At 35.7% G+C, this 19,109-nt stretch overlaps 1 protein-coding gene across 1 annotated transcript in view; it reads right to left on the bottom strand.

Annotated features, from left to right (window-relative positions):
- Positions 1 to 19,109, bottom strand: part of EXOC6 (exocyst complex component 6) — a 95,640-nt gene that overhangs the window by 24,395 nt on the left and 52,136 nt on the right. Inside the window, exons 18-20 of the mRNA XM_009888686.1 lie at positions 18,202 to 18,381; positions 9,104 to 9,245; positions 969 to 1,042 (exon numbers count right to left, since the gene is read on the bottom strand). Coding sequence (XP_009886988.1) covers positions 969 to 1,042; positions 9,104 to 9,245; positions 18,202 to 18,381 — 396 coding nt within the window. The remainder of the gene's footprint in view (positions 1 to 968; positions 1,043 to 9,103; positions 9,246 to 18,201; positions 18,382 to 19,109) is intronic.

Below are 19,109 nucleotides of genomic sequence, written 5' to 3'. Positions count from 1 at the left end.
ATTTATGAAGTCCTTTCTAACTATTAGGAGAAATTGGAATACTTTCGTGTGAAGAATTTTCCCTTCTGAAATGCCTTTTCATTATCTTGCTGTGAAAAATCTACTGAACTATTAAAAGCAAAAATAGTCTTACTTCTTTTCTGATGACTTTGACAGGCTCATAATTGTGCTGAAAAATATCACCAACATCTGTAGAAAGCTAAAGATCTTCCACGTGCAGTTAATGATTCATTTCTCTATTTAAATGACACTTACACTCACAATTTTGTGAAATAATAAATCCTTTCTAAAAAAGCTTACTTCAAGTATGAAAAGTTTTTGAAAATTAACTGCTATGGGTGGATATAGTGTCAGAATTTACAGACAGCAGGGAATAGAAACAACTATGTGAAATTAAGGTAAGTAGATTTTAGTCTGGAAAAACCTTCCTTTTGGCAAGAACTATGGAAAAGTGCTTCCAATATTAAGGCATTTAAAATTGAATCTGATATAGAATAAAGATCAGCCAGTTGGAATAGAGCTGCTTTCTGACCGTTTAAAAGAATTCTATGTAACAAATTAAGGAAAGGAAATGCTAAATAATACCATGCCTGATTCTGCTCTCCAGGGAGTAGTTTTGTAGACAGAAGCAATTGCTTAAAATGGAATCAAGCCAGCACACACCAGGGTAACATGTACGCTCTTGCAAAAAGGTGTCACAGGATCTTTACAAAACTGTCAAGACCAAAATTCAATCTTATATCCATGTAATAGTACCACCAGTAGCACAGTGCCCCCTAACAACACATTGGAGAAACAGTTTTATGCTAAATTACAGGGAATAGTGCCACCAATAACACTTCAAATAACTGTTTTTCAAAACTAATTACATGGGAATGCAAAAACATGAAAGGTTCTTGAATTTATTAACTTCAGCATTGGTCAAAAGGGGAAATTAGTAGGATAAAAACCAACAACTAGTGTCTTACTTGTCTGAGGTCGATGAAAGCTAACTGCAGGGTGTCTCCCTGGAATCCTGGCACGGGCTCAGAACTAGCAAACACTGCAAAGAAAGGTTAAAAATATTACTGATGTAGACTTTTTAAAAAAATCTAACAGAAAAATCAAGTTTCATGCAATACAAATGCCAGTTAGCATTAAAGCGAAACTAGTTTGATAGAAATAGATTAAAATAATAACTCACGGTGATTAAAAACAAACAAACCAACAAACAACTTTTGCATCATTTTTCCAATAATCTGAAAGAATAATACCTTTAGGAGTATTATTAGGAATTTTGCTTAAAATTCTAACCCAGTAGTAATGCTACAACCACAGAAGCCAACATCTTTTCTTGGCCTCAGGTGAATGATTACTGAAGAATTTCGAAATAATACCAATTCCATGGCTGTCAACATATTTTCAAACATCTGCTTTTGTTACAGCATCCGCACTATAAAAAACCCCACCTCTAGCCAAACAGCAATAAAAGACAAATACTAAGGTGGGAGTTAGTTTAATGTGTAGACGGCAGGTGGAAAGCTCTACTTGCCACAGTCAGAGCAGAGCTGAGATGCCTGTTCACGCCTTTTAGCCAGCTTATCAATAACAAACTTCTACTCTTTTTGAACCCCAAAATAGGCTGTCAAAATTGGAAGGCAAAACTATATTCAAAATAAAAAATGGTAACATTTATGGTAATGAAAAAAGTCAGCTCTTTGTTTAAATTAGGAAATGATCAACAACTGTCAAACTTGAAAACAAATACGCTTTTTGTTGTTCTTATCGCAGTCACACGTTTATAACAAAAACGCATGCAGAAGCACCCACTGCCCCACATCCCCGCTCAAGTTAGACACCTTACTTCAAAAGAGCCTAAGAGAATTTTTATCATGCTCTTCAGTTGGAGCTCTTAACAAAACAAAATAGATATTACTGTAATAGTTTTAGAGAGGTATCATCTGAGACAGTGAAAGGTAACATTTTTTCCCAAGTTTGAGAAACAGGTCATTCAATGGTAGAGGAAACAGAACATATGTATCCCAAAAATTTCCAGTTCCAGTGTTCAACTCTACTGTGCCACATGGACTCCTACTAACATTTAAAAGTGGTAAGAAATCCTTAACAGATTTTTTTTTTTTTTTAATGGCTGGTTAAAATTTGGATCATCAAGTGAAAATAACATCCAGAAAGACATCAGTGTCTGAGCTGACATCATGGTAAAATAATGGGCTCAATTGTTTACTGCTGAGTGTATGGTTTCAAGTTAAAGGAGACTAATGAATTCAGATAGACTATTCACAAGTATAAAAATTATTATATGGAATGTAACTGTAAATGAAAATAATAAAGATTCTTATTTAAGTGGTACAAGAAGCTACTAAGACCATGTCAAAATATCTAAGAATAGCTTAGTAACAGATGAATATAGTATCAGAGTAGTAGCTTTACCCATAGAGGCAGAATTTATTACTTGTATTACAGTAGTGCAAAAAATTTTATGGACAGTCATGCAATAGGAAAATTAATTAAACTGGAACATGACTTGATTCTTCATCAACTAAAGGAATAAAAAATAGCAATCAACCACCCTAGGGAGAACACTGTAATGTCACAAAAAAAGTATAGGTAACAGTTGGTAAATGCTCACTGATTACTGCATTTAAGTCTGAATTTTAAATCGTCTGGTTTTCCTACTTTGTAAGTAACACCAGCCTTCTAGGGGAATTTTCAGGGAGTTTCAATCTACCACAAAGATGTTTTTCAAATAAAAAAGAAGAAAGACAAAAAACAGTAGAAAAAGCATATCCTAAACTCAGCATTTTATAGAAAGTTTGATTAATAATAAACTCTTTAGGGGCAGCAAAGAGAAAACAGTCTGTACAACCACCAACTTGCAGAAGATTTCCAGGCCTGTGAAAGCACCCTTCTGAACACCCTAGGCTAAAGGGCTGGGTGTCTCCATGGCTGTCTTCTGCAGGCATTTCATGGCCACCGGGACCATCCTTTCTTCAGGGACACACAGCCCTATGATGCTGGCCCCCTGGCCCCTGTGGTCAGCCAAACATAGCATTTAAAATGGGAACACTGTACTATATCAGGGAATTCTTCGCAATGCCCCATAGCAAACAGCTAAAAAGAGATCCATGGGTTGTGAGCTATGGCAGCACACTAATAAGGACAACAAGCGTGATGGTCAGAAGGGGTCTTTTCTACATCCCCTAAACAAGGAAAGAGAACCTGTACTGTTCTTGAAAGAGAACGTCCACCTGTATCTCATCCTGTATAACTTTCCGTTCATACACAGTACACTGAGATCAGCTTCTCCAACTAGAATTTGAGCTCCACCAGCCTCTCCACAATGGCAACACTGGGAGAAGGAAGCTCTACAGCAAAGGAGTGGCTACAGAACTGAAAAGTGAATATAACTGAAAAGCGTGACCTGCAGTAAAACTTTTCAGTTAGCTGTTGGCACTTTATACTTTGGGAGGTACCTTCCTATAGTGGGATACTTTTACTTGCCACAGGGAAAATATTTGCATCCTTTCCGCAGCTCATCAGGCTAACATAGTTTGGAATTTATCCCAATGCATTAAATAATGCAGGATGATTTAGTTTCTCTACGTAGTACCTACTACCATTGCAGCTGTGGAACTAAAGCATACAAGCTACCAAACTTACTTACTGTATATGCTTTGTTCTCTTTAGCTACAGTTTTATCATTTACAACACCAGGGACACTCATTATATCACAAGCATTTATTCTCTCACACTTGGGTCATTTTTGGCAGGTGACTACAGTAAAATTTGTTTCATTATTACAATTTCATAAGTTCAAAGGGCAAAAAGATAATCTACTTATGGTAATGGTCAGACAGTTCCCCCGCCGCCCTCAGCTCAGGGCTTTTAAGTTTTGCTAACATTTTGACAAAGCTAATTAAATATTTTCTACTGCACAGCATTTTAGGAAGATATTATAAGAACAGGATTAACATTCTTAATGTCTTTGTCCTAAGGGTCCTTTTCCAGATAATAATGAAACATTGTCATATATACCTCTTTTAAAATATTCACCCCTTACATTCATTCTAGGCTTAAAGAGGATTTGGAAGGGTTAGGAGGCTGGTTGGTCGGTTGTTTTAGCATGCATAAGAGCATTCAGGAATTTTATAATATGAGACAGTGAAAATGCAAAGATCACCATTAAATTACCACATATAGGGGCAAAAAACTAGCTGCTTGGCAGTTTGAGTCAGAAACTTCAATGTTTTGGGGAAAACAGGCTGAAAATATGAATTACATGAATCTGGTAGTCACGAGGTTTTTGTTAACAACTTCTTTCCCTGCATTTTGCTGATACTGTGTAGACCTTTTCTGTGTACATAGAACAGGATCTTTGGCACAATGTGTGTCCACAATATGTATAATCTCAACCTACTTCCTACAACAGCCAGTTTGGGAATTTACAGGAGGTAGGAACTAATGAAAACAGTATATAAAAAATACAAAACCAGGCTGGGAGGTAACACATACATGAGAATGGTAAATTTAAATATTGTAAAGATGACTTCAGTACATCTTCTTTTGAATACTTTGCTTTGATCTTTTCATTACATTTTGTATACAGGATATATGTGAATTGACGTATATATGTGTTAATGAATATCTTAAGAAAAAGGCTGTGTCTGCTAAAGTTGAATTCAAGACATCTTTAACTGTAAATTGTACTGAATTTCTACGCACTTCTAGATTTATTAACAGGTATCTTAATTTTATTCTCTCACAACCCCATCTGGTTGTGCCTCTTTGTTGGTCTGGGAATTCAGTACCTAATTCCTGACAAACAGTTTTGCTGCTCAATGGCAGAAATTAAAAATCAGAGTCCAGACTTGGGATCAAAAGCTAACTTAGGACAGTTTTACTTCAGCCTCAGAGCATTGATTCACAGGCAGGACAGCAAAGCTACAAATGTATTTTTAAAGGAAGAGCAGAGAATCAGGTGACTATCTCAGCAGCCGTCAGCCACTTTGCAGCCCTGTTGGATGCTCCAGCTGTTCAAACACGCCTGGAGGGGAGCCTCGCTGAGGGAGCTGCCAGCTGGCCGGGCAGCAGCCCCCAGCCCTGGCCCCAGCACCAGCAAGATCTCGCTGCTTCCCCTCACTCCCGTGCTGCCATATGTGACCGGCAGATGAAGGATGGTCTCAAGTGAGTTAAGTTAACTTGACTTCCCAGATGGGAGAGGAAGCAGGTAGAGTGAGGAGCCTCCAGAGAAGAATACAGTGCCTCTTCAAGGAAAAACAGGATTTGGGTTCCTCAGCTTCTGGCATGCCCACCTGGAGATTACCTTTGCATATGCTCAACAGACAGCATTTGGGTCAAGATCTCTCTTGCTCTTGGATACTGCAGCTCTCCACACAGTGGGTGAAAAAAGAGGGACTGGCTGGAAGCCCTATGCAGGGCTGGTTTAGGAAGGCATACTGCATCCTGCTTTGCACCGATTCTCCGCTAACCCATCCTTATTTATAGGCAGGACCCAAAACCTTTTCATCCTTGCACAGATTCACGTCTACGTGAAGAAGGATGCCCACTCAATCATACCTCCTTCTGCCAACTAATCCCATCTCACAATTCAGCTATGTTAAAACACATAAATTATAAAAATTACATTTAACTCTTCCAGCAATTAGTATTTCTGACAAGTTCTAATTCCTTAATAAAAAGCTGACGTCAGGTCTCTAGATCTGGATGGTGTCTCTGGAAAGCTCATTTTCTATTATGTACACCTTGCTTCTCATAAAGTGAGGTACAGCAACCCACATTTGAATTTCATCTTCAAGAAACAGCAAATTCTGCCCCTCCCTAGGGCACTGAAATGCAATGTTCAAGCAAAAGACTATTCTTTGGGTTTTATTCAATGGAATCTAGTATATTCTATTTTTCTGAACACTGTTGTAAGAATCCCCATCATTCTAGTGATCATCACTGCTCTAAGTTATAAAATATGTAGAGACAGTGGAGAAATACTTCAGGTAGAACAGGACACATTGAAATGAAACTGAAAGCTTTTGGAATGTTTGGAAGGAAAACAAAAAAGTTCTTAGAAGCAGAGCAAGAAGATAATAACCTTTTTTTTTTTTTTAAATAAATCATCAGAGAAGACCACCTGATACTATTACTATTCTTGAGCAAAAGTGTCAGATACTTCTCGATTTTCTGCTGTGCTTTTTCAAGTTAGGTACTTTGCATAGAAATGCAGTACAGCCTAATGAAATCCCAGAGTTCACCACAAGATCACCTCCTTCCTTTCCACCTTCCTTTCTTGAAAGTCCACTTATCATTCTACCTATTTGCTGTGACTAAGAACTTCAGCACTTACTAACGGAGCGCTGCTTATTAACAGATTGTTGAGTTGTTGGTTGGAGTGTTGATTGCTTTTTAATGGAAAAGAAAAAATCTGACAGGTAATCACATTTTTCTGCTTTTATTTAGACCTCCTCCAGTTCATATTAGAAAGAATAAAAATGCAATAATCAGAATAAATATCTAAAATATTGCCAAGAATTTTTAAAAATGTATACTCAGATAGTCACAACTTTCTACACATCACACAACTTCTTAGTTCAAAATGCATATGAGTATACTCCACTGTGTCTGTAAGAAAAACGTCAAACCCATGTATACAATACAGTAGGAAAGTACCCAACAGTTGTGAATCACTCGCACACTCTAAGGACTAATTGAAATGTCACTGTCGTATCCATTAATCCCAAAGTGGCAAAGAATAAAGCTGGGGGAGGGTGATGAGCAAGAACATAAATCACAGGCATCACTGTGAAGCCTGGAATGTGCCTGTGATGGACCTTATGAATGAAACTACAACAGCAAAGCAGTCCGAGTGAAATCTTGTGTTAATCCCTTATACCACAGATCGTAAGATGTCATTTGTTGCAACACAGTACTCTGACAAGCTTCCATAACTGTTTTGGAAATACTCAAAGGGTTTCTGTGCAAAACCAATTTTTTCTAACATCCCTTAAAAGCTTTGTAGAAAGGAAGAATTAAAGTTTATTCTATTTGCATCTGTACAGCCTATGCTAGAAGTTATGCAATGGCGAAAAGAATGCATTTTTCAGTCTTTAAGTTACTAGTTTTCTGAAACTTTCTCACTTTGGCCCAAGGTTTCCCATGTTCCCTCAGTGTAACAGCTACATATAACAAAACATGTTGTTTTAGGGTTATATTTTAGTCTTAAAATAACAAAAAGTTATCATGTTAAATTAAATAAAACTCTACTAAGATCTCTTCATGGATTGAAGTTTCCACTGTGCAGTAATGAAAGATGGTAGAAAGAGCGGTAATAGAGATTAGGATGGTACACAACAGGGCAAAGGCTGAGAAGAAAAAGGTCTGAAAATAACTGAGAGACCAGATGACAGCTGGACTCATTGGGACTTCTTATTACTTTGCTGTGAACATACTGTTCATACTGTGAAAGTCACCTGCAAGGCATGCATTTTATCCCCTGTACTGCTAGACATCCCCGAGTGAAACAGTTAAGTACTGTGTTGTTCACAGATGATATTTTAAATATTAGAAACAGAATAATATGGTAGTGGGCAAGCTTTCTTCACTGTTATACTATTTGTTCGGAAGTCAGATGACTGTGTAGTGGGTGCACCAATTCAGCTTGTCAAGATGAATGATTGTGGTGTCAGTATTATGAATACTATGGAATTTCTGTTTTTACAACTGGGTTGTTTTTACATCTAGGAAACTTACAAATGCACATACACATACCCCTACCCACCTACCTGAAAAGAACACTATGAAATTTGCAGCACCAAGCGTACCAAAAGTAAAAAAAAAAAGTAAACCCATAATTTGTTTGTCCAACTTGTGCAATCATGAGACAAACTTTAATGTCATGACTGTAAGCATTTTTTCAGTCGGACCCTGATAATCCTGTCAGTTCATTCAATGCACTGAAAGGCCTTAGGGCTGTATTATGAAGGACTGTCAGAAAGATCCTGGCTCTACCTGTTACAGAGTTTAGCTGAAATATAACAAATAAGGCAGGAGAAGGAAAGACAAGCATATGGTTAAAACGTCAAAGATGACCCTGAACTCTGTCCCTGGACTCCCAGAAGAACCCTTTGTGATGCTAACCAAATTGCTTGAAATCAAATTTCCAGTTTCCCATACGTGGCTGCTAATTGAGTAGTCGTCAATTTTTTTCACGTGTCCAAACTAAGAACCTCAGGATACAACTCGCAGAGCTGCCCCATTTTACAGCTGTCACCAAAATCAGAGATCCATGCTTCAAACACATAAGAGGAAAGATACTTTGAAGAAACAGAGCATAAGAATATAAAAAGGTGCATTGAAAAAAATGTTAGTGAGCCTCTTCACTGTATTTCAGTCATCAGCTATAAAACCAGACCTAAAACCTACTCATAACACAACAATGTTATGGAAGTAACTTCCTTCATACAGATCAATAGCTCACACTCAGTGGTGAGCTCCATGCATAACATGAGGAAATTAATCCTACCTTCAGTGCTGGATTGAGCCACTTTTGTAAGATAATTCTGATGCTATATTTTGAATAATGGGATTAAAACATCATGGATGTTTACTAAATGAGTACTATTATTCTGCACAGGGAGTAAGGCAGTAGTTCTAGGAGGGAGGAAATCCTATGTAACAGCACATTTAGAATTTTTATCACGATAAATATACTTAAGAGGTAAAATTAAAATTTCACAGACATTTGACTTTTTTTTCTCAACTATAAAAGCATAATATTTATGTAGTTGTTTTGGGCAATTTTGCACAAGACTATAGTCTTTTTACTGGATATAGCGATTATTATCCCATTAGGAGTAACAACAGATGTACAGTTCAATCAGATACTCAAATTAAAAAAGTTTCATAAAAAGATTTCCCAGAAATGTAAGCATATGTATTCATAAATACTTTTACAAGAGGCTGTAATGTAATAATTTTTTTTTAAGAGAAAAAGCTTTCGTAGATTTTGGAAAAAGATCACTATGTGGCTTACATTAAAAAACTTTTTTGCAGTGTTAGGACAGACATAGATAGAAATTCTGGAACATCTACTTACATTCACACTGTATCACATCTAAATTAAACTGCTGAATCGCTCCCATGCTTATTTGCTTTAATTCACTGTCCAGTAGCATCTGCATTAGGGATGTTGAAAGATGCTGGCAGGCTGACATGCAAGCTGTCTGGGCCACTTTTCCCTAGTAGAAAGAGCAACAGGTTTTAAGATAGAAACAAATGATGCGTCACTGAAGAACTGCTTCTCTGGTTTGATTTTAATATACACTCAAATTCTTAATGATGCGGAACTTAGATTAGCAGGGGAAAGATCACACTTCTTGTTATTTCTTTGACCTGTTAGCTTTGTTTCTATTAAATCAAATGGGGAACTAAATTAAATATATGTTAAAGCAATTATTGATATTTCTTCCAGAAATCCAACAGTCTTCATGAATACAAGGACATTTCCAAAATAGTAACAATATAAGTTGCTGAAGCATATGAACAGCTTTGTGGATTTATTTAATTTTTTTTTTTTACCAAAACAGAATGAAAGCAAGAATGTAATGAAAATCAACATGCTGCATATTTTTAACAATAGTCAGTAAAAAAAACTCAAACTTTATATAAACCAAAACCATTGCTTTCAGTCGGGCATTTCTCCTAACAGCTTGTGCCAATTATCAGCACTTTAATTTCTTGAGTTCCATCTCAAAGCTTGTTGCTAAATTATTTAAAATATTCATTCTTATCCATCATCTTTTCAGGTGCTTAATAAATCAGTGCTGTCCGTAATCAACTACTTACAAAATGAAATGTAGCCCTCTGCTGTACAAAATAGAAATAATTTTCCAATTGCAGTCTAGTTAGTAACATTTCTCTTTACAATATATATGTAATTGAGACAAATAATTTCCCAAACATGAGACCAAAAGACAAAGCACAAAATCAGAGATTAATTTGATAAATTATTAAAAATTTAGTACAGAAAAATTGAAAGATATTGAAATTCTACCTTAGAATTATGGAAACCAATTAAGACCAGATACCCGATCAGATGGCACCATTCTATTCACAGTGCTGCAATTTTTTAGAGCAAAGCAATCTTGGCTTTCAAATGCAATTATAAGAATCTCTGTAGTTTAATATACTTATTAAACCATGCTTTTCAACTGACGTCCATGTTACAATACGTACTGAAACAAAGGTAACTATTAACACGCTTACATGAAAGAAATCATAATTACTTAATACACCTACTGGAGCACACACCACTATCATTTTACTTATATCCATCAGTAAAGTGATGATGCCTATTCTCTAAAGCAATGGTTCCCCAGCTCTTTTCTGCAAAGACAGGCTGATCAATTCACTGTTGACTCACAGAAACACATATAAGCAATGAAATATGATAAGGATAAACAGCAGTTCACTGTCCCCAAAAGTCTGGGAAGTTCTGCTCCAACATCTGAAGAGCCAGATCTTGTCCTTAATAAGACAACTTGCTCACATAATTGAATTCTCATGTATACATATAATAGAAAGCAAATTCGGCCCTAAATATTTTGTACTTTAAAAATACATTCTTTGTTAAAATGTAATTAAAATGTAGACAATACAATGGAAAGTGGTCACTCTCCTCACATGTCACACTGAAACACTAAATGGCTTTAGCAGTAGGACACCCTGAACTGTTAGGAGCTTTATATCTAAAATGAGATGTCAGTTTCTTAATTGAAAATCTCAGAAAAGCAAATAACATTTTTGACCAAAATAGATGAACTGACAACGAGGAATGTAAGAAACAATGCAAGAACAGCATGCTTACAAGTCTCCCAAATCCATTGGTAATTACACTGGGAGACATGCAGCTCTATTCCCCAAGCAGAACAATATCAATATGAAAAGAGGAAAAAAAAAAAAAAAAAGAGGAAAAAAGGGGGCAAAAAAAAGAAAAAAGGAGGTGAGAAGGGAATCAATGGGCCACAGTTCATTTAATTACAGTGTAGTAGGTTTGAAATACTTAATGGAAATGTCATTTTGATTTAATGGAACAACTAGTGCATCTCTGTTTAATGTACTGCTCCATCAAATCAGCTCCATGTCCTATTTATGCTGCCACTATAATGTAATAAAAGTTCAACCAGATTAATAGGTTGTCAAGAAAAATTTTAAAATTCAATTTCTTTTATGTGCAAACAATGTGTACTCCTCTATTATTTTAAATAAAAGACAGAATTTTATATTTCTAACAAGCATCTGTTGTTAATTGTTACAATCTGGCAAATATCAATAGTACTGGAGCACAAGACAATGGTTACAATACAGAAATGACATGGTAAAAGCCACTTGGACTTTAAATAAGTAATACATGTATGTTTAATGTTTATTTCAAAATTTCATAAAATGGAAACATCCTAACATTTCAACTATTTCCAACTATGTAACTTGAACTACAGGCTTATTGTTCACATGACCTATCAACAAATGATAGACGTTTACTGTATGCACTTAATACAATCACTCAATTTTCTTAAATCTAGAGAAAAAACAAAGCTATGTATCTCAATCAAAATGCTGAACTTTAACTGAGAGAAATGTGAACTTTACTGTTATCCTCTTCAAAATTCAGTGCTTCCCAGTTCAAAATACGCTGGATGTATGATATTCAGAAAAGAATGAAATTCAAATTTGTGTTTGACAGATGAGTTCTAGTTAGAAATCTCTCTCCAAATTTCCACCATGCACCAATTAATCAATTCCTTGCCATTTTTTCATAATGCATTTTGAAGAGGAAATTTAAGGCTTCATGAACATAACAAGACATTTGTTTTCCAGAATTAAACAAATCTCAGTTAGTTTTAAAACATTCTTAATGTTTATTATTTATAAGTTCGGCTATTTTTTTAATTACTTTGTTATTTTTCAGGGAGGGTGGCCGTGGTTACTGTATCTAGCAATTAAATACCTACATTCAATAGCATGCAGAGATTCAGCAGGCTTTTCACATTTGCTCCAGTTGCCTCCCATATGGAGACACCACTATTATCTCTGCTGTGCCTATGCTAATTGCTGCTATCTACAAAACCTATTCTTCCACTCAACCAATGTAAAGTTTAAGAAACAAGGACCCTATTCTATAAGCAAAAACACCTGCTAACAGTGTTAAAGGCAACTGTTTTTTCACCCAGCCTTCACATTTTGCTGAAATACAAGTTTGTAAAAAGAGAAAACCCTTAGACAAACTTCTTATATTTCAAAGGAGCTTGTAAAGAGAATCTGCTGACATATTAAATCCTTTTTTATAGGACCCAAAAGCTTTTCTCCTAAGAACAATTGCAGTAAAGAGACATTTGGCTCCTAGGAAATTCCCAAAGGGTCAGCCATATGCATCCTTCCACGGCACCTTCACGGTACTGCTAAGACCCATGCTATCTGCCTCAAAAGCAGCTTTCATCATTCACTATGGTGTCAGTCAATATGATTTATGGACCGCATTCAACAAAGTCAAAGCATATAGAATGAGAAATATGACTACAATCTGCTAATTTGTTTTGTATTGAGCCACTTAGGAGTCAAAGACCTGATGTCAGGCTGAGACCGGCAACACAATTAACCGGCCAGTGACAGATTCATCCATCCTCCCTGCCAGGCTGTGCCAATCAAAGACAGCACGAAGCAGCATTTGGAGAAACCAGTAAGAAAACCCATTCTCTAAGTAGCCTGTGGAGGCTCTTGATTGACAGTTTTTGAATATAGCTGCAGAAAACCACCACCCCTTCACCCTCACTGCAAGCTGTGAAATTAGGCTTTTGCTGCCAATCACAGAAACAATAAAATAACACAAACTGCCATCCTCAGCATAAAAGGGAATAACAGAACTTATCTGTTAAATCTAAGAAGTTAAGCTGAAGACTTGATTTAACAATATGAAATAACATAATGTAAAACTTTCTGAAAATGCAAAGAAACTAAACTCAGATTTTATCAGTCATAATAACTAAACCATTATATTACTTAAACTCAGGACTAAAATCCAACTGCTGAACTATTGATAAAATACAAGTATACCAAAAATCATTAATGGAATTTTTAAGAATCAATTTTACTTCCAGTCTCTGTCCCAAATTCTACTGAAGTAATAAAAAATACCTACTTGAAAGTAATTTGTAACTGCTACTTTTAATAGTCATCCTTTTCCAAAAACTTATCCAATACTAACTTTGTACTGACAAAGCACATATCTAGAATAAAATGAGCTAATTCTAAACTTATATACAAGTGTTTTTAATCTACACCCTCTATAATTTCAAATTAACTGATCTGAAAATAAGTGACGATTTTTCTTTAACTGTTCAAAATAAAAACTAAAAAATGCAGGTCCTTAATAACAAATTTGGTCATCCAATTGATTTCATGAGATTAATGACTATACAATGAAATTTTAGTTTGCTTTTTGATTTGAAGTCCCTAATGGCACTATAAACTGCAATATGAACTTAAAATGGGATATAAAAAAAACTGAAAACAGCAATAATCTCAAAAGACTAAATTCTTGTAACTTTAGAAAACAGAACCATGAAAAACTGCATGCCTCAAACTATAACCTTTCAAAAGCAATACAGTCTGTGATCTGCATGGTTCTCTGCATCTCTGAAATTCTGCTAGTGTTCGGTCATGACATAACCGGCACGCTGACATTCAACATTAACAGGAAATATTTCTACACAAAATATTCAGTATTCCTAGTGCTCATGAAACCTATTAGCTTGACAGTCCAGTGTGAGGCTGAGTGTTCAAATCATAGAAACGTTCATGGAATGAACCACCAATGTCATCTCGCCCAGCCTCCTACTCGGAGTAGGACTATTGCCAACACTGGTTCAGGTCCGTTGTCCTTTTTCTGGCCGAGCCTTCAAAACAACTGAGGATGGGAATTCAACAGCTTCTCTGGGTAACCTCCTCCAATGCCGCACTACTCTCTTCATGCAAACTCCTTCCCTAATGTCAAAGCTTCACGGCCCAAGCTTCTACTTGTCACCATAACAACATGTGAATTTGTCAATCCTACCAAGAAGAGTTTGGCTCCATCACCTTTGTACCGGTACTTCAAGAGGTTGTAGGCAGCCACCAGATCTCTCTCCAGCCTTCTCTTTAACTGACTAAATAATTCACCTCCCTAAACCTCTATTTGTTAGTCACGTGCTCTAGGCTCGTAACAACTTGCAAGCCCACTGCTGGATCCTCTCTTCAGATTCACAGAGCTACTACTCAGCCAGTTGCTTTCCAGACTGTAGCAATGAACGGGGTTATTCCCACACTGTGTAGTCTAAGTGCCTTACATATTTTATTTGTTCACCTAAACACTGAACAGCAGAGCGTACATTTGCTGGTGTACATTGCTTAAGTGAACAAGATTCAACCACATTATTACATAAAATTAGTAAAAGTAAGTTCAGAAATTCAGCATTCAGAAGGCACTCTTAACAAAGTAATATTAATTTCAACACTCATTATCATGGAAATGCTTATGCCAAATCAAAATAAACTCCTTATACAAAAATTGATAATCTGAAAATAATCAGGGCTTGGAAGAATTCTTAAATGCAATCCATCATCATCTTAGTAAAAAAAGAAAAATTGAGCACACACATTCCCTTGACCCCAGGAATGACAGAACTTTCACTGATTCTTTACTCTGTTATATCACTCTACCCTTATTCTGTATGCATGTCTCACAGCTGCATTTTGATACCTGACCTCTTTTCCAAAAGATCTCATAGTCTCCTCTATATTATCTCATTTGGGATGCAAGGCACACCTCACCAACCTTCTGTAAGGTTTTTAGGGCTCCTGCTGTCCTAGTGTACGAAAGCCCAATGTTAGTCATTAAACTGATCCCTGCATGCAATCACACAAGGTACACAGCAAGTCATCAGCAAAACAGAGGCGTCTTTTTATTACACTATTAAAAATTGAAGCAATAAGCCTGCAGGCAGTTCATAGTTTTTTCAGTTCACATGCTTTTTCTTCATCTTGCATCTACTTACCGACATAGCTGCATGGTCATTGTTGTTATTCTGAGAAGGAAACCAGTAAGGCAATCAAAACAAAAAAATTAAGATGTACTGTCAACATCAAAAAAAAAAAAAAGAATAAAAAATTGGTAGCAATAAAAGGTAAAGAAAAGTTTCCAAAAAGAACAATTACAGCTACATAATTCCTTATTTTTTTTTAAACTCTGAACTTATATAGTATTTTGTTGAGGCATAACAAAGAGATTATAATTTAAATAATAGTAATTTGTCAATAAAATGTTTTTATGTTATAAGGAACTGTATGCCAAAATATCAAAGTAGCAGACTTCAACTGACAAAGCATCTGTTGATATGCCTTTCCAGGAAGTTTTCATGATAAAATATAATATATTCCAAAATACTTAGATTCAAAAATAAATGCCGTGTTTAACATCTTGAGGCTATCTGTATGTCATTAACATATTTTGTTCAAGCAAGACTGAGAATGGCTCAGGACAGTACAAATCTAAATGTAACATGACCTGTTAATAAATTTTAACATAAATCTAACGGTAATATAGCTGCAGGGTGGAAAAAAGCTATTTTCTTTTCCAAAACTGCTTCTTAAGTACAGTAAACAAATACAGAGGCGAAAGCTAAGACGTAAAACTTAAGAGGAAAAAAAAAAGCTTCAGAGACGCAAGGCATTTCCAGTGATTTCACAGAGATATCAGACCCCAACTAAGTTGTGCCATGACGTGTACAGGTTCAGTAAAATGGAGATCATGGTCTACCTGATTTAGATCTCTAATGTTCCAATAAAAATAATACAAATTGCATAAAACAGATATGTAACATAAGATGTATTTTTTAAAAGTTCTGCCTACATCGGTACAGAAATAATGCAGTATAGCCCCACATGAAAGCACAAAAGGAGACACATCCCTGTGCATTTACACAGCTTACAAATACAGCTAAAATAAAAAAAAAAGACTCTAATGACAGGAACTCAACGACTGCTACAAAAAATCATTAAAGAACATATCATAACACTTCTACAGGAGGACTCGAGTTTGAAACAATATCAAAGAGAAAGTCAGTGACCCTCAAACAAGACTACGGAGAATGAGTGCGGCAAACTAGCGCCCCCAGCCCTAGTGCCATGCCCTCTAACATGATCAGATATGCTAAGGTAGAAGACAAGAGATTCCTCTATTTGTTCTGCTCTTTTCCTTACTAGAATTACGGCCAGTGGCTAGGACTTTTGTTCTTTGATTTCTAATTACAGAAAAGGGTCTGACAAACTGTTTTGAGCAGTGGAATGTTTCTGCCAGCCATACAAAAATTATTATGGAAATTACAATATGACATTAATGGAATAACACATTAATGAAAATGAATGCTAAAACTATTACAAATCTTAACTATAGCATATGAGAATCTAGCTTAGTTTAGCACTCCAAAGGACTTACTATTTTAATGAGTTATGGAATCTAGTTCTGAGCTTATCTTTGAAAATGGTTGTACTATAAACTTTCTCTTAATGAAAATAACTTACTATTACAAATCTAACCAGAGTCACCATAATGAAATGGTATACACATTTTCATATAACCTCCACAGCTCAAACACAACAACATTCATAGGACTGTATGTTTCTACAATTGGCCAAGCCAGAATAGGGAGCAACACATATGGTAAGTCGAAAGTTACAAGAACCCTCTTGCCAGACCAGACTAGTCACCCATATAGTTCTACATCCTGCCTGTTACCTGACCAGAGTTTGAAATTACCAAATAACCTTTTCATAGGAACTAGCTTTTTCTGAAGGTTGACTTGTGCCCCCCCCCATATTTCTATTCCTTTCACATGTTTCGAGTCCGAATATCACAGCTGCTTCTTTCCATCTCTCTTAACACATTACTTCATCCTGTCTGTGGCTCATTTCCAAACAGCTATATCACAACATATATTCATGACAGGTTTCTGTCCATCGTTCTCTAGAAGTTGCACATCCCTTAACTGCTATATGCATATGACCATTGAGGAGCAGTGCCATTTGTTCACACTACTTTGTATGTTAAGTTACAATGAATTTATCTAACAAACTTGCTGTTCTTTATCAAAAAATGCTCAACTGATTTCAACAGAAGCACATGCCTCACACGTTACGTTCACATCAATACTATGTGACACATTTTGAGTGGGTTATGTCTTTGAGTCAGTAAAAAAAAGAAGCCTGAAGAACCACAGCCTCTTCACATGTGATTTGGAAGACCAGATAAGCCCACTACGCCAGCAACTTCAACACCTTGCTGTGCACGTAAAGAAATTATCTTTTACTTCCAGTCTGGAGCCTCAAAACATTCCGTGCACTGAGGACTTATTCTTTATAGGTATTACACGTGGGTAAAGCACTCGGACATCAGTGTGACAGTAGCAACCAAGCATAAGCTGATGAAAAGCAGATGTAGCTTGAAAGACTAATTGAAGTCACTCCAGACCTATAAAGCTATAAGCTATTATGATGATAAGGCAAACTGGAAATAGTCTTTTTTGCCTTAAAGCAAGGGGAAATCCGACAACAGAATGTAACAATTAGTACATAAAACACGTTAACAGTACCCTTTTACTCAGGACAAAATAACACAGTATATATTTGAATATGAACAAGGACTCATTTCAATGAAGCTCAGTTAACTAGAATCAAATTACTTTTCATGATCAAAAAACTTTAGCTAAAAACAACCTTGGAGAATCCAAGTCCTCTATAATCATATGTACAAATGCGGGATTTGCACCAATTCTGCATTACTTGAATCAATGCATGTGTACACAGAACTAAAATGGTTAATTAAAATGGCTACCTGATGCTCTAGAAAACTGCATGAGTTCTTACACTATTTGTACATTAGCTGTTGTTAAACATATTACTAAAGTATTTTCTAAGTATTACCATGGGTAAGCTTCATCAACATACTGAAACACATATGAAAATACATCTGGACTGAAAAAAGTTAAAAAATACATCTGCCAGTATGTGCACAATTCAAAACCACATCTATCTTCAAAATCTTACTATTTTAAAATAAAATAATGCTCCAATAGTTTGAGATTAAACTTAATTTTGAGCACTTACAGGTAAGTGAGTAAAAACTTGAAATGTGCTTCTTAAAAAGTTAATAAGGTCCATTAAGTATCCACTGGCTCTTCCATCCGATTCAGACATTGTCCAATCATAATCAGCAATCTGAATAAATTCATCTATTTTTTGGTTAAGTTTTGTGTATATTTCTCCTTCTGCAGCATGCCTTGCATCCTGAAAAAAAATCACATGCAAGTGTCAGAATTCTAAAATATTAGAATGCAGATGAAATTACATTTCATTTTCTTTAAATCAATTTTTCATTTTTCATTTTCTTTAAATCAATTTTCATTTTTCATTTTCTTTAAATCAATAGTTTAACTCCTGTCTTACAATGAGTCTGAGGCTGTGGTTTTTAAAATACTCCCATAATGTATACTATAAGAGTGTTTAGAACAGAATATTCCTACAAAATAATCTAAGTTCTCAGAGACAAATGAAATTAATTTGAATTTGGAAACGAAGCAATCGCTTTACTCTCTTCACAACAATCACCCTTAATTCATTCTTACAAATTTATCAATCCTGACACAAAGTTTATTTGACCTCTTTTACAAAGAAAACAATAAAATACCCTAATTATTTTCTCTGTTATGACTAGAGGCCCAGAAATCATTATGATTTTTAAGTAATTAATGTCTTAAAGCTGCATATATGAAGAATACGCATTTTTCATCCTCCTTTAAATATCCTGATCATCAAATACCATGATTCAGAGCATTCTTCTGCTCTACTCCCTCACACACTCCTACTTTTTGTTCTGCCACCACCCAGATTCTACCTTTTGGAACAGTAAAGAGGTAATGTCTAGCATTTACTGTGAAGTGATTTTACAATGCTATCTATCTGCCTTACTTGTTTAGGGGACATTCTCTTAGATGCAATGGGATCTATGTACAGAT

The sequence above is a fragment of the Charadrius vociferus genome, unplaced genomic scaffold, assembly GCF_000708025.1.
Source record: "Charadrius vociferus isolate BGI_N301 unplaced genomic scaffold, ASM70802v2 scaffold436, whole genome shotgun sequence".
Taxonomy (NCBI): domain Eukaryota; kingdom Metazoa; phylum Chordata; class Aves; order Charadriiformes; family Charadriidae; genus Charadrius; species Charadrius vociferus.
The sequence above is the reverse complement of the archived record's forward strand: the minus strand, read 5'-3'. Positions and strand labels throughout refer to the sequence as shown.